The following is a 14,625-nucleotide window of genomic DNA, read 5'->3' on the forward strand; positions in this document are numbered from 1 at the left end:
ATGGAGCCATTTGGAAAAATAAATTACATTAAGGGCAGGGGCAAATTTAAATCTGAGATGTTTATCAAACTGCAGAATACAGAAATAGTGTAAAAATAGAATAATCTCAGTGCTCCTGCCAATGCTCTGGCAAGAAAAGGACACATTATTAATCCTGCTCAGGGACCCAATGTACATCACCCAAGATGCTCCATTGGATTAAGAGACAAATCCAACTGGGTTACAGTATACTGGTCAGAATTTTACATACGAACAAATCAGATTGTGAGCACAGAGCGGCAAGAAGGAAACTTTTAGCTTTTATGTTTAATCATGATGTGGAGATGCTGGTGTTGGACTGGGGTGGGCACAGGACTTATAACACTAGGTTAAAGTCCAGCAAGTTTATTTGGAATCATTGGCTTTCAGAGCGCAGCTCCTTCATCAGGTGAAGGAGCTTCGCTCCGAAAGCTAGTGATTCCAAATAAACCTGTTGGACTTTAACCTGGTGTTCTAAGACGACTTATTATGTTTAAATCAGAGGAAAATGAAAAAAAAAAAAGCAAGCGTCAATACACTTTAAAAATGTAGATTTTTTTCTGAAGTGCTCTGGGGTTGAGGGTTATAAGCTTTACCTACAAGCACTTACGGTATCTCTAGGCACAGGGAAGCGATTACCTGAGTTCTGAAGGACTAGTGGATCCTGCTCGGAGTCCAGTCTACTGGTTGTGGAGGAGATGGGCGGAGAGTTTGGAGGTCGACTGCAACTCTCGCCCTCAAAGCTGTCCAATTCCTGATCCATGTAATCTCTTCCCAACGGGAGACAAAACAAATGTTAGTGTCACTTAAAAGCAAACTCCAAGCAAGAAGGGAACAAATTTATGGCGAAATCAATCATACCTTGTGTAAATTCAGTTTTGAAACATACAAATTGCAGATACTTCTCTTGAACCTGAATAGGTTGAGTTCACAATGGGAAATCAGACAGCCATGTGGTCCATTCAGCTCATTCTTCCACCATGTGCTCCACCCCAACAATCATTTACATCCCAACGCAAGGGGAAAATCAGCCCCCCATTTTTAAAAAAAAAAGGTTTTGAACAGATATTAATCATATAAACCCAGATCTTAAAAGTTACACCAACTTCCACACCTTAAAATGTGTCCACAAGAAACCTCAATTAATCAGCCAAACCTCAGCAAGGAGACATGTAATGGTCATGAATAATTTATAGTCACACGTGATCTTCCATTCGATCGGGCAGCGTGACAAGCTGTCATTTAATTCAGTGTCTAACTCATTATATTACCTTCCTTTTGCCAAGGGATATACAAAGTGTTTCCTCTAAAATCCAGCCCTGACAAAATCTGACAGCAGATGATTTTCCATCTGACAGCAGATCACCAAGAATGAACATCACGCACAAACGCAGCAATTGTCATAATGAGTGCACGTGTGGGGTACAGTAAATACCCTTCACCTCTTAAAAAAAAATGGATTCACTGTGGTTTCTAATTTCCAGATTAAAAGGATGACGCAGATTGTATATATTCGACATATCAGTGGGTTTTGCACTGCTTTGTCCATAGAAAGAATTGTTACAACACCAGGTTAAAGTCCAACAAGTTTGTTTCAAATCACTAGCTTTCGGAGCACTGCTCCTTCCTCGGGTGAATGAAGAGGCGGTTTCCAGAAACATATATATATATATATATATATATAATAGACAGAGTCAAAGATGCAAGACAATGCTTTGAATGTTCGCATTTACAGGTAATGTCCATAGAAAGTCAGGACAAGGTTTATTTCCCTCAGGGGACATCAGTGACAGTGTAGTTACAGATGTGGGAGCTCCTTTTATTAGAACCGCACAGTTGCAGGTGTGACGGTGTGTCACAGAACGGAAGTGTTCAAACAACAAGTGCTTGTCACACACGACATTTGAGTTGTACAGGTGAATTAGTAATAACATTACAGAAAAATTGTAAGAGCTCTCTTCACCAGCTGGTTGAAGATCTCTCTCAATTTCTTTTAATTTCAATTGCAGGTCTAGTCCAGTAATTCCTATCAGCATGGATCGTAAACTATTTGGATATTTTGCTATTTTAACTTGATTACATTTTACGTTGTTAACATTGTTAACACGCCATAATAGCATGCCTCTGTATTATATTTCTCAGCATATACAGACTATTTAAAAAACACAAATAAGTACTCAAGAGAGCAGTTTGATTTCCTGAAATCAGAGTAGAGTGCATGAAGATCACCATCAATACCAGAAGTCATGAATATGTACCACAATAGAGCAAATAGTTTCCATGTGACAAGCAAGCATGGTCTGTATTACTCATGCAATGTTTATTTTCAGCTCCATAGATTTTCTAAATGCACAATTCAGAAAACGTACCGCTTTTAAATGGTTTACAATTGGGGGGGGGGGGGGGGGGGGGGGGGGGATCGGATCATGCGATGTGAGCGTGGGAGCGGCTGCGTTTCCGCGAGCTTTGACTGCACTCGCCTTTTACTCCTTTATTTTATACGAAGGCACATTCCAGAATTATCTTTTTTTGGGACATATGTCTTGCACTACGTCCTTAGGTGATCCTGGTTGGTGGGCTGTTGATGAAGAGTTACAGTTAAATCAGAGAAAATCCTGGTTTGATTGAGCCAGTTTGTGGTGGCCGGGCTGGCGTCCAGCTTGTGAGTGGGCCTAGGTCTCGCCGGTGATGTCGGTATCAGGATGATGGCTGCCACGGAGAGTGATGCTTGGGACGAGGATCTCCGCTCCGTGGTGCAGTTTTTGGTGCTAACTTCGATGAACTGCTAAGTATCCTTGAGAGAATGGTGGAAACGCTGGAGAAAATCCTGGTATTTGATTGAGCAATCTTCCTGGTGAGAGCTCGCCTTTGGTCCTTAGAATTCCTGCTGCATGGCGTGCCATCCATCCTGACCGACTCGGGCAGTAGGAGGTCAGACAAGGAGTGTTCATGAGTCGGGTCTCTTGTGACAAGTGGGAGGCAAATCCCCGATTCAGTTTGAAAATTGGCTGCCATGCGTTAGTAATCTTGATTTGCAGGCTGGCCGCATCGGGGTCAGCGGAGCACATTTCATCCAGTCTTTGAGGTCCAGGGTCGGTTGGATACCCCAATCACTGGTCTTGTGTTGAGGGGCTGGTTTAGCACACTGGGCTAAATTGCTGGCTTTTAAAGCAGACCAAGGCAGGCCAGCAGCACGGTTCAATTCCCGTACCAGCCTCCCCGAACAGGCACCGGAATGAGGCGACTAGGGGCTTTTCACAGTAACTTCATTGAAGCCTACTTGTGACAATAAGCGATTTTCATTTTTTTCGTTCCTTCCCATCACCATCATGCCTCTCCCCGCGGGGGTCCAGGTTCCTAGCCACCTGTGCGCTGGGATGGCGGTGGTAAAGACGCTTCGTTCAATGGAACTTTTGAGAGATCCTGAGGGTTGTTCGATGCTAATGCCATGGCCGTGGCCATTCCAAGCAACATAGGTGGTGTTATGATCCTGCAGTTCATCAACAATCCTGGATTTCATTCCCTCGTGACGATACTGTTAATTTAATGATGCTGGCTTTTCTCCTGACAAAGATGTGCGATTTCAAGCTCAAGTGCGAGGGTCGTTTGTTATCCTGTTTTAGCAAAAACCATATTATGTCGGTAAAGCGATATGTGGTTTGTGTACAGTCTTGTCCCTTCTTTATGTGCATTAATCCTTGTATTCGTGAGAAGGGAGTGCATTTTTGACAACCCTTATCTCATATAAAGAGAAGTGCTATATCTAGCTGCTTCTTGAAAACATACAATTTTTTGGCTTCGACTACTTTCTGTAATAACGAATTCCACAGGCTCGCCACTCTCTGGGTGAAGAAATTTCTCCTCATCTCTGACCTAAATGGGCTACTCCGTATCCGTGGCCCCTGGTTCTGGACACACCCACCATCGGGAACATCCTTCCTGCATCTAACCTGCCTCGTCCTGTTAGAATTTTCTAGGTTTCTATGAGATCCCCCCTCATTCTTCTGAACTCCAGCGAATACAATCCTAACCGATTCAATCTCTCCTCATACGTCAGTCCTGTAATCCCGGAAATCAGTCTGGTAAACCTTTGCTATACTCCCTCTAGAGCAAGAACATCATTCCTCAGATAAGGACACCAAAACTGCACACAATATTACAGGTGTAGCCTCACCAAGACCCTGTATAATTGCAGCAAGACATCCCTGCTCCTGTACACGAATCATAGAATTTACAGTGCAGAAGGAAGCCATTCGGCCCATTGAGTCTGCACCAGCCCTTACAAAGAGCACCCTACTCAAGCCCATGTATCTACCCTACATACTTCCTCTTGCGACAGAAGCCCCACATCTAAGCTCCACAGCGGGCGCTGATCCTTCCCCTCCCCCAGCTCCAGGTCCACCGAATGTGGAGCATGGTCAGATATGACTATCGCCGAATACTCTACCCCCACCACTCTCGGGATTTGCGCCCTGCTGAGGACAAAAAAATCAATCCGGGAATAAGCCTTGTGGACATGGGAGAAAAAGGAAAACTCCCTGCCTCAAAAACCTCCAAGGGTCTACCCCTCCCATCTGATCCATGAACCTCCTCAGCACTGAGGCTGCCGCCGGCCTCTTGCCCGTCTTAGATCTCGAACGATCCAGAGCTGGGTCCAACACAGTATTAAAATCCCCTCCCAAGATCAAGCCCCCCGTCTCCAGGTCCGGAATCCGGCTCAACATTCGCCGCATGAAACCCACATTGTCCCAGTTGGGGGCGTACACATTGACCAGAACCACCCGCTCCCCTTGAAGCCTACCACTCACCATTACGTATCTACCACAGCTGTCCGCCACCACACCCGACGCCACAAACGACAAGCTCTTGCCAACTAAAATCACCACCCCTCGATTCTTCGCATCTAGCCCCGAGTGAAACACCTGCCCCACCCAGTCTCTTCTCAGTCTCACCTGATCTGCCACCTTAAGGTGCGTCTCCTGGAGCATAGCCACGTCCGCTCCCAGCCCCTCCAAATGCGCCAAGACCCTGGACCGCTTCACCGGTCCATTCAGCCCCCTCACGTTCCATGTGACCAGCCGAATCTGGGAGGTCTTCCCCCTCCCTCTGCGCCGGTCAGCCATAGCTCGCCCTCGGCTCACCATGTGTCCGCAGAATCCCCCAGGCCCGTTCCCCATGGTGGCTGACCGCCCGCCCTCCCCCCCCATCCCCAGCAGTTCCCCATCGGCCCCTCCAGCAGCAACCCGGTAGCCCCCCCCCCCCCCCCCCCCCCAAGCTAGGGCCCCCCTAGCTGCGTACGTCTGTAATTCAGCCGACTCCTGCTGACGCCGGCTGCTCCCACCACCCCAACGACCCCCCCCCCCCCCCCGGTGTAACACAACCACCACTCCCCCCACCCAGTGCCGGAACCGCCCACTGCGCCTCCAACGCGGGAAGAAAGCTCGCGCTTCCAACTCAGACCCCGCCCCCCCCGACCCAACACGCGGGAAAAAGACGGGCGCATGACCCAGCGGGACCGCGAACAGCTCCCCAGCCCTCCACCAGTGAAAAACAAGAAAGCACCCGAATAAATATATTACAGCCCCAAAAAGCAAAATGGCATTAACAAACACAACCAGAAAAACTAAAGGATACCCAGGAGGACAAGGCCTCTGGACTATGTACATCAGTCCCCAGCCCCCCGGTCCTCAGTTCGAGTCCAGCTTCTCTGCCTGGACGAAGGCCCAGGCACCCTCCGGGGAATCGAAGTAGCGCTGGCGGTCATTGTAAGTGACCCAGAGGCGTGCCGGCTGTAACAGGCCAAACTTCACCCCCTTCTTGTGAAGCACTGCCTTCGTCTGATTAAAACCAGCCCTTCTCTTCGCCACCTCCGTGCTCCAATCCTGATAAATCCTGATCTCTGCATTCTCCCACTTGCTGCTCCTCGCCTTCATCGCCCATCTCAGCACACACTCACGGTCAACGAAGCGGTGAAAACGGACCAGCACCGCCCTATGCGGCTCGTTCGGTTTGGGTTTCCTCAACAGCACTCGATGGGCACCCTCCAGCTCCAAGGGCCCCTGGAACGACCCCACGCCCATTAACGAGTTCAGCATCACGGCCACGTAGGCCCCCCAAGTCCGAACCTTCCAGCCCCTCCGGGAGGCCCAAGATCCGCAGGTTCTTCCGACGGGAGCAGTTCTCCATCTCCTCCATCCTCGCTAGCCATTTCTTGTGGAGCCTCGTGCGACTCCACTTTCACTGCCAGGCCTAGGAGTTCGTCCTCGTTCTCCGAGGCCTTTTGCCGTACTTCTTGGATCTCTGCACCCTGAGCCGTCTGAGTCGCCATGAGCTTGTCCAGCGAGGCCGTAAACGGTTCCAAGATCTCAGCCTTCAGCTCTCTGAAGCGGCGATGGAGCAGCTCCTGAGCCCACTGCTCCACGCTGCCGGTTCCCCGCCCGTCGCCATCTTGTTTCTCCTGCCTCGCACCTTTCTCTGCTCCAAAGCCTATTTTTTAACCGCTCCACTCCTGTCCATCCACCGGCATATAAGCACAGTGGATGTGTTCCCACACTGGGAAAAGTCCAGCCAGCACCACTTCGGGCCCTTAAAAGAGCCCAAAAGACCGAAAATAGCGGGAGGTACCGAACATGCGGCTTAGCTCCGCATCACCACAACCGGAAGTCTTCCTTAAGTATTCTGGGATGTAGATTATCAGGGGATTAATCAGCCTTCAATCCCATCAAATTCACACTAATATTGATTTCCTTCAGTTCCTCTCTCTCAGTAAACCCTGCATTCCCCAACATTTCTGGTATCTGATGTGTGTCCTCTGTGAAGACAGACCAAAGTATGTATTTAGTTGCTCAGCCATTTCTTTGCCCCGATTATACATTCTGTTACTTAATGTAAGTGACCTACATTCGTCTTCACCAATCTTTTTCTCTTCTAGTACCTCGAGATACTTTTAAGTGAGTTTTTAATGTTCCCTGCAAGCTTACTCTTCTAAATCAATGTTTTGATCCTTTGCTGAATTCTAAACTGCCCCCAATCCTCCGACCTGTTGTTTTTCTTGGCCAATTATTATGCTTCTTCCTTGGATCGAATGCTATCTCTAATTTCCCTTGTAAGCCATGGATTGGCCACCTTTCCGGTATTACTTTTGTGCCAGACAGGAATTGTTGCAGTTCTCCAATGCACCCCTTAATTCCTTTATTCTTCAAAAAACTATCTATCTTTACCTTAAAAACATTGAATGAAGGAGCCTCAACTGCTTCACTGGGTAAGGAATTCCATAGATTCACAACACTTTGGGTGAAGAAGTTCCTCCTAAACTCAGTCCTAAATCTACTTCCCCTTATTTTGAGGCTATGTCCCCCAGTTCTTTGTTCACCCGCCAGTGGAAACAACCTGCCCGCATCTATCCTATCTATCCCTTCATAATTTTAAATGTTTCTATAAGATCCCCCCTCATCCTTCTAAATTCTAACGAGTACAGTCCCAGTCTACTCAACCTCTCCTCGTAATCCAACCCCTTCAGCTCTGGGATTAACCTAGTGAATCTCCTCGGCACACCCTCCAGTGCCAGTACGTCCTTTCTCAAGTAAGGAGACCAAAACTGAACACAATACTCCAGGTGTGGCCTCACTAACACCGTATACAATTGCAGCATAACCTCCCTAGTCTTAAACTCCATCCCTCTAGCAATGAAGGACACAATTCCATTTGCCTTCTTAATCACCTGTTGCACCTGTAAACCAACTTTCTGTGACTCATGCACTAGCACACCCAGGTCGCTCTGCACAGCAGCATGCTTTAATATTTTATCGTTTAAATAATAATCCCTTTTGCTGTTATTCCTACCAAAATGGATAACCTCACATTTGTCAACATTGTATTCCATCTGCCAGACCCTAGCCCATTCACTTAACCTATCCAAATCCACTGCAGACTTCCAGTATCCTCTGCACTTTTCGCTTTACCATCCATCTTAGTGTCATCTGCAAACCTGGACACTTTGCCCTTGGTTCCCAACTCCAAATCATCTATGTAAATTGTGAACAATTGTGGGCCCTACACGGATCCCTGAGGGACACCACTAGCTACTGATTGCCAACCAGAGAAACACCCATTAATCCCCACTCTTTGCTTTCTATTAATTAACCAATCCTCTACCCATGCTACTACTTTACCCTTAATGCCATGCATCTTTATCTTATGCAGCAACCTTTTGTGTGGCACCTTGTCAAAGGTTTTCTGGAAATCCAGATATATCACATCCATTGGCTCCCCGTTATCTACTGCACTGGTAATGTCCTCAAAAAATTCCACTAAATTAGTTAGGCACGACCTGCCCTTTATGAACCCATGCTACGTCTGCCCAATGGGACAATTTCTATCCAGATGCATCGCTATTTCTTCCTTGATGATAGATTCCAGCATCTTCCCTACTATCGAAGTTAAGCTCACTGGCCTATAATTTCCCGCTCTCTGCCTACCTCCTTTTTTAAACAGTGGTGTCACATTTTCTAATTTCCAATCCACCGGGACCACCCAGACTAGTGAATTTTGGTAAATCATCACGTGCATCTGCAATTTCCCTAGCCATCTCTTTTAGCACTCTGGGGTGCATTCCATCAGGGCCAGGAGACTTGTCTACCTTTAGCCCCATTAGCTTGCCCATCACTACCTCCTTAGCGATAATAATCCTCTCAAGGTCCTCTCCTGTCATAGCCTCATTTCTATCAGTCACTGGCATGTTATTTGTGTCTTCCACTGTGAAGACCAACCCAAAAAACCTGTTCAGTTCCTCAGCCATTTCCTCATCTCCCATTATTAAAACTCCCTTCTCATCCTCTAAAGGACCAATATTTACCTTAGCCACTCTTTTTTTGTTTTATATATTTGTAAAAACGTTTATTGTCTGTTTTTATATTCTGAGCAAGTTTACTCTCATACTCTATCTTACTCTTCTTTATAGCTTTTTTTAGTAGCTTTCTGTTGCCCCCTAAAGATTTCCCTGTCCTCTAGTCTCCCACCAAGCGTTGCCACTTTGTATGCTTTTTCCTTCAATTTGATACTCTCACTCATTTCCTTAGATATCCCTGGTTGATTTTCCCTCTTTCTACCGTCCTTCCTTTTTGTTGGTATAAACCTTTGCTGAGCACTGTGAAAAATCGCTTGGAAGGTTCTCCACTGTTCCTCAACTGTTCCACCATTAAGTATTTGCTCCCAGTCTACCGTAGCTAGTTCTTCTCTCATCCCATTGTAATCTCCTTTGTTTAAACACAAAACACTAGTATTTGATTTTACCTTCTCACCCTCCATCCGTATTTTAAATTCCGCCATATTGTTATCGCTCCTTCTGAGAGGATCCCTAACTATGAGATCATGAATCAATCCTGTCTCATTACACAGGACAAGATCTAGGACCGCTTCTTCCCTCGTAGGTTCCATTACATACTGTTCTAGGAAACTATCGTGGATACATTCTTTAAACTCCTCCTCAAGGTTGCCTTGACCGACCTGGTTAAACCAATCGACATGTAGATTAAAATCCCCCATGTTAGCTGCTGTACCATTTCTACATGCATCAGTTATTTCTTTGTTTATTGCCTGCCCCACCATAACATTACTATTGGGTGGCCGATAGACTACTCCTATCAGTGACTTTTTCGCCTTACTATTCCTGATTTCCACCCAAATGGATTCAACCTTATCCTCCATAGCACCGATGTCATCCCTTACTATTGCCCGGATGTCATCCTTAAATAACAGAGCTACATCACCTCCCTCACACCTCATATCATCATAGTTTCCTTTATTAAGATTCAGCAACCTAGTCTCAGAATCAACTACTTCACTTGCCACCTTTATGAAAATTTCTGTCATATCATGGTCACTGATCCCCAAGAGCATGTCGCACAACTAGATTGCCAATGATTCCTCTCTCATTACATAGTACCCAGTCTTCGATGGCCTGTTTGGTTCCTCAATGTATTGGTCAGAAAACCATCCCCTATACACTCCAGGAATTCCTCCTCTATGGTATTGTGGTTAATTTGATTTGCCCAATCTATATGCAGATCGTATCTAAATCACCCATAATTACAGATGATTTTAAATCGCATGTGACTCTAATTTTCTGTTTAATGCCATTCCCAACATCACCACTGCAGTTTGGGGGTCTATATACGACACCCACTAACATTTTTTACCCCTTGGCCTTTCTCAGCTCTACTCAGATTCCATATTGTCAGAGTTAATATCCTTCCTCACTGTTGCATTAAATTCCTCTTTAATCAGCACCGCCAACTCTACCGCCTTTTCCTTTATCTCTGCCCTTCCTAAATACTGAATATCACTGGTCATTTAGATCCCATCCTGATCACCCTGCAGTCATGTCGCCGTAATCCCGATTCTATCATATCCGTTTACATCTATTTGCATGATTAGTTATCCGCTTTATTGCGAATGCTACGCACGTTGTCTATTTAACATGTCTTGCTCCCAATATTGTTTACTGTGGTCTTTGTTACTGGGGGATTTTAATCTACATGTCGCTTGGTTTCTTTGCCTATCACTTTTATTATTTCTCTTTTATTTTATCCTTGGTTCCTTCTCCTCTGACTTCTTGCAAAGGTTCCCAAACTCTTGCCATTTTAGTTTAAACCCTCCCCAATCACTCTAGCAAATGCTCCCCCTTGGACATCAGTCCCAGTCCTGTCCAGGTGTAGCCCCTCCAGTTTGTACAGGTAACATCTCCCCCAGAACCGGTCCCAATGCCCCAGGAATCTGAAACCCTCCCCTGACAGCATCTCGTCAGCCATGTGTTCATCCGATATAACCAATTTCTACTCTGACTAGCATGTGGCACTAGTAGTAATCCAGAGATGACTAGCCTTGTGGTCCGACTTCTCAACTTTCTGCACGTATCCTGGGAAGGACTGGGTTCCTTCGGATTCTTTTTTGTGGGTAGTGTTTTTAGAGCTGTTGGGAATAAGGGGAGATGAGTGGATGTGCATGCCTGGATGTGGTCGGTCAATCCCTGCTCGATTGGTGAAGTGAGTCTGTATGCGATGCCCCTGCAATGTTAGAGCCCTTCTTCAGTTTGGGGGTAGGTTTGATGGGGGTGTTATGCGCCCTCATCCAGTGGTCTTGTACAGTGGTTTCCTGAGTGTCCTGCTCATTGTGGTTGGGGCTTCTATGGAGGGATAGTGTTTTGTTTCTGTGGAAGCAGCACTGCCCTAGTATCCTTCTTTCAATGGCATACAGTGCTGGTCTGTGTCTAGTTTGGGTTTATTCGGGCACTCCTCCCTTGAGGGTGGGGTGAGCAACGTACTGTTACAAGCCCTGTTTTGGTCCAGTGGGTTACGGGCCAGGGTGTTCCCTTATCGTTCGGAGGGCGAGGGAATCGTCACCCCTCCCAAGACGCCCAATCTTTGGGTGCCGTGGCAATTCTTCTCCTCTTCGCCGGTGAGGACTCCTCAGTCAAGACTGATGTGATTTTTGTAGTGTTGGTGGGGTTGGTGCATTGCCCTGGGTGTGGTTAGTGAGGTGCATGGCCGACTGCGTGCTGGGTCTTGGCGTGTGCTGGGTGCCCTAGGGTTAGTGACTCCTTTGTGTCAGAATGTGCTGTACTAGGCCAGGGTCAATGCTTGGGTTGGTATCCTGTGGTCCCCTTATGCTTGGGACATCCCTTCTCAAAATCACTTATCAATACATCCTGAGAGGCTGAGTTTTTTGATTTGCTTGAATATCCTTAATATTTTTGGTGCACAGGGGTGTGAGATTGAGCTGGGTCCTGTACTGTGCTTGATATCCTGCCCCCCCCCCCCCTCCTTATGATTGGGACATTCCCTTGTTTGAAGGAAGTTTTTTCTGTTCCTCATCATTTGGTGATGAGCGGGCGCAAGAGGAATATGGACCTATGGTTGTAGTTTGGTCCACGTTTACCGAGACCGTTTGCTCCTAGTAAAGCTCTCCCTTTTTTGCCACTGGGCGGCAAGGTGGTTGGCACTACTGCATCACAGCACCAGGGTCTCGAGTTTAATTCCAACCTTGGGTGACTCTGAATGGAGTTTTTAACGTTCTCCCCGTGTCTGCGTGGGTTTCCTCCAGGTGCTCCGGTTTCCTCCCCCAGTCCAAAGATGTGGTTAGGTGGGTTGGCCATGCTAAACTGCCACTTAGTCTGAAAAGGTTAGGTGGAATTACAGGGATGGGGCATGGGCCTGGGCGGGGTGCTCCTTTGGAGGGTCGGTGCAGACCTGTAGGGCCGAATGGTCTCCTTCTACACTGTAAGAATTCTATGATTCTAGTGTGTTGGGAGGTGCAGACTGTACTGATCTTAATCCAAATCTATAGCTGCTGGTTCTCTCTGTATAAATATGTAAAATGATAATCGTCCTCTACTGTGTGAGAGGTTGGGATTATGTTGCGCTGGGTGGTGTATGTAAAATATCGTTTTAGAACTGGTGTTCCTGTGTATTTTCCTCTTTTGGTTATGATGGGGTTTAAGAATCCATGATTGGCTCCTGCAGAGGTACAGGCTGGTCTGGTGTCTGAGGGGAGGAAGTTACAGTGCGCCATTGGTGTCTCTGGTTTTGCTGAAATTGAGTGAGATGTGTGCTGGTCCGTGCCCGAACATGGCCCGAAAATGTTTTAGCCTGACCTCTCGTGGTCATTGCGAGCAATCGCTGTGATGGAAAGGTGTGCACTATTTTGCCACATTTTCATGATCTGGTGGTGCGTGTAGAGGCACCAATTTGAGTCTAATGATTGTACTGAGCCAGCTTTACTGCTGTTGTCCTGTTCCCTTTTGTATCCAGGTATGTTGAGACAGTTTTGTGCTGAGCTGAACCATTCCTGTGGTTTTGTTGCATTGTTAAAATGAAAAAAACTTCAATAAAATACTTTTAAAAACAAGTGCACAAAATCTCTACTTGAAGATAAACAACTTGCGACTGGAGATTGCCTATTTCAATCCGTTAACAAATGTGCAGCCACTTTTCTTCTTGGCTCTCCAATAAACAAATTTAGGTATAGTATTACAAGATAAATTGCAAGAATGAAGGTTGATTCGAGCGGGTTTCTTGTCCAACGTCCATGTGTAAATGCTTAATTCTACACCATTGACTTTGGTCTTATTCCTAATTCCACGTTATAGCTGACAACTTGAGTCACATTTAATCTACTCCGTGGCACCTCTATCCTACACTAGTAGTTGAAATAAAAAAGGCGTCAGTATCAGGCATTGTGGAGGAACTGGCATTTGGCACATGTGTAAATTCATTGCTTTTATGTCAACCAAGTTTTATAAAACTTCCAATAGCTCCCGAGCAGCTGTGGCTAGCTCAACATTCTTGGTTAATCGCTCTGCGTATGGTATTTAGTTAGGGACATCCAAACAGTGCAAGCTTTTTGCCCGATTAGATCAATTCATCATTCCTGCTGTTTACAGTTAGTGCACAAGATCACAATGTAAAATAATTTCATGGATCCCCTGGTGCTGTTTGGACAGAATAGAAATGAAAACTCAAATACCTCCACAGGAGACGTGTTCGTACATCTTGTACGAGCAGTGCAGCATTACTGAAGAATGAGTTTGAAAATAAATTCTCCTTTTGGGGATAATTTACATCCATCTAAAGAGATGGACAGGTCTGTGTCCAAAACTGCAAACTCTGACTCGATCAATGATGTACGACTATGACAAACATAGCTAAAGTCGCCATAGTCCCTGATGACTATGAGGGTGTGTAGAGGAGATTCACTAGGTTAATCCCAGAGCTGAAGGGGTTGGATTACGAGGAGAGGGTGAGTAGACTGGGACTGTACTCGTTGGAATTTAGAAGCATGAGGGGGGATCTTATAGAAACATATAAAATTATGAAAGGAATAGATAGGATAGATGCGGGCAGGTTGTTTCCACTGGCCGGTGAAAGCAGAACTGGGGGACATAGCCTCAAAATAAGGGGAAGTAGATTTAGGACTGAGTTTAGGAGGAACTTCTTCACCCGAAGAGTTGTGAATCTATGGAATTCCTTGCCCAGTGAAGCAGTTGAGGCTCCTTCATTAAATGTTTTTAAGGTAAAGATAGATAGTTTTTTGAAGAATAAAGGGATTAAGGGTTATGGTGTTCGGGCTGGAAAGTGGAGCTGAGTCATCAAAAGATCAGCCATGATCTCTGAATGGTGGAGCAGGCTCAAGGGGCCAGATGGCCTACTCCTGCTCCTAGTTCTTATGTTCTTATGACCACAGGCTGTTTTCCTCTGCCGGTGGTTTAACCGGAGGATCACCACACCTCAGGTGAGGGGCAAAGTTGAGAAGGCGAGGCTTCATGAATGACCTCGGTCAAGGGGCCGTTTTAGAACATAGAACATAACAGCGCAGTACAGGCCCTTCGGCCCTCGATGTAGCGCCGTCCTGTGAAACCCTTCTAAAGTCCCTCTACACTATTCCCTTATCGTCCATATGCCTATCCAATGACCATTTGAACGCATTTAGTGTTGGCGAGTCCACTACTGTTGCAGGCAGGGCATTCCACGCCCTTACTACTCTCTGAGTAAAGAACCTACCTCTGACATCTGTCCTATATCAATCTCCCCTCAATTTAAAGCTATGTCCCCT

At 46.3% G+C, this 14,625-nt stretch overlaps 1 protein-coding gene across 11 annotated transcripts in view; it reads right to left on the reverse strand.

Annotated features, from left to right (window-relative positions):
* Positions 1–14,625, reverse strand: part of LOC119952854 (mesoderm induction early response protein 2-like) — a 94,620-nt gene that overhangs the window by 6,083 nt on the left and 73,912 nt on the right. For all 11 annotated transcript variants that reach the window (XM_038776404.1, XM_038776412.1, XM_038776403.1 and 8 more), the window contains one exon: positions 658–788. In XM_038776404.1, coding sequence (XP_038632332.1) covers positions 658–788 — 131 coding nt within the window. The remainder of the gene's footprint in view (positions 1–657; positions 789–14,625) is intronic.

This window comes from Scyliorhinus canicula, chromosome 18 (assembly GCF_902713615.1).
Source record: "Scyliorhinus canicula chromosome 18, sScyCan1.1, whole genome shotgun sequence".
NCBI lineage: Eukaryota > Metazoa > Chordata > Chondrichthyes > Carcharhiniformes > Scyliorhinidae > Scyliorhinus > Scyliorhinus canicula.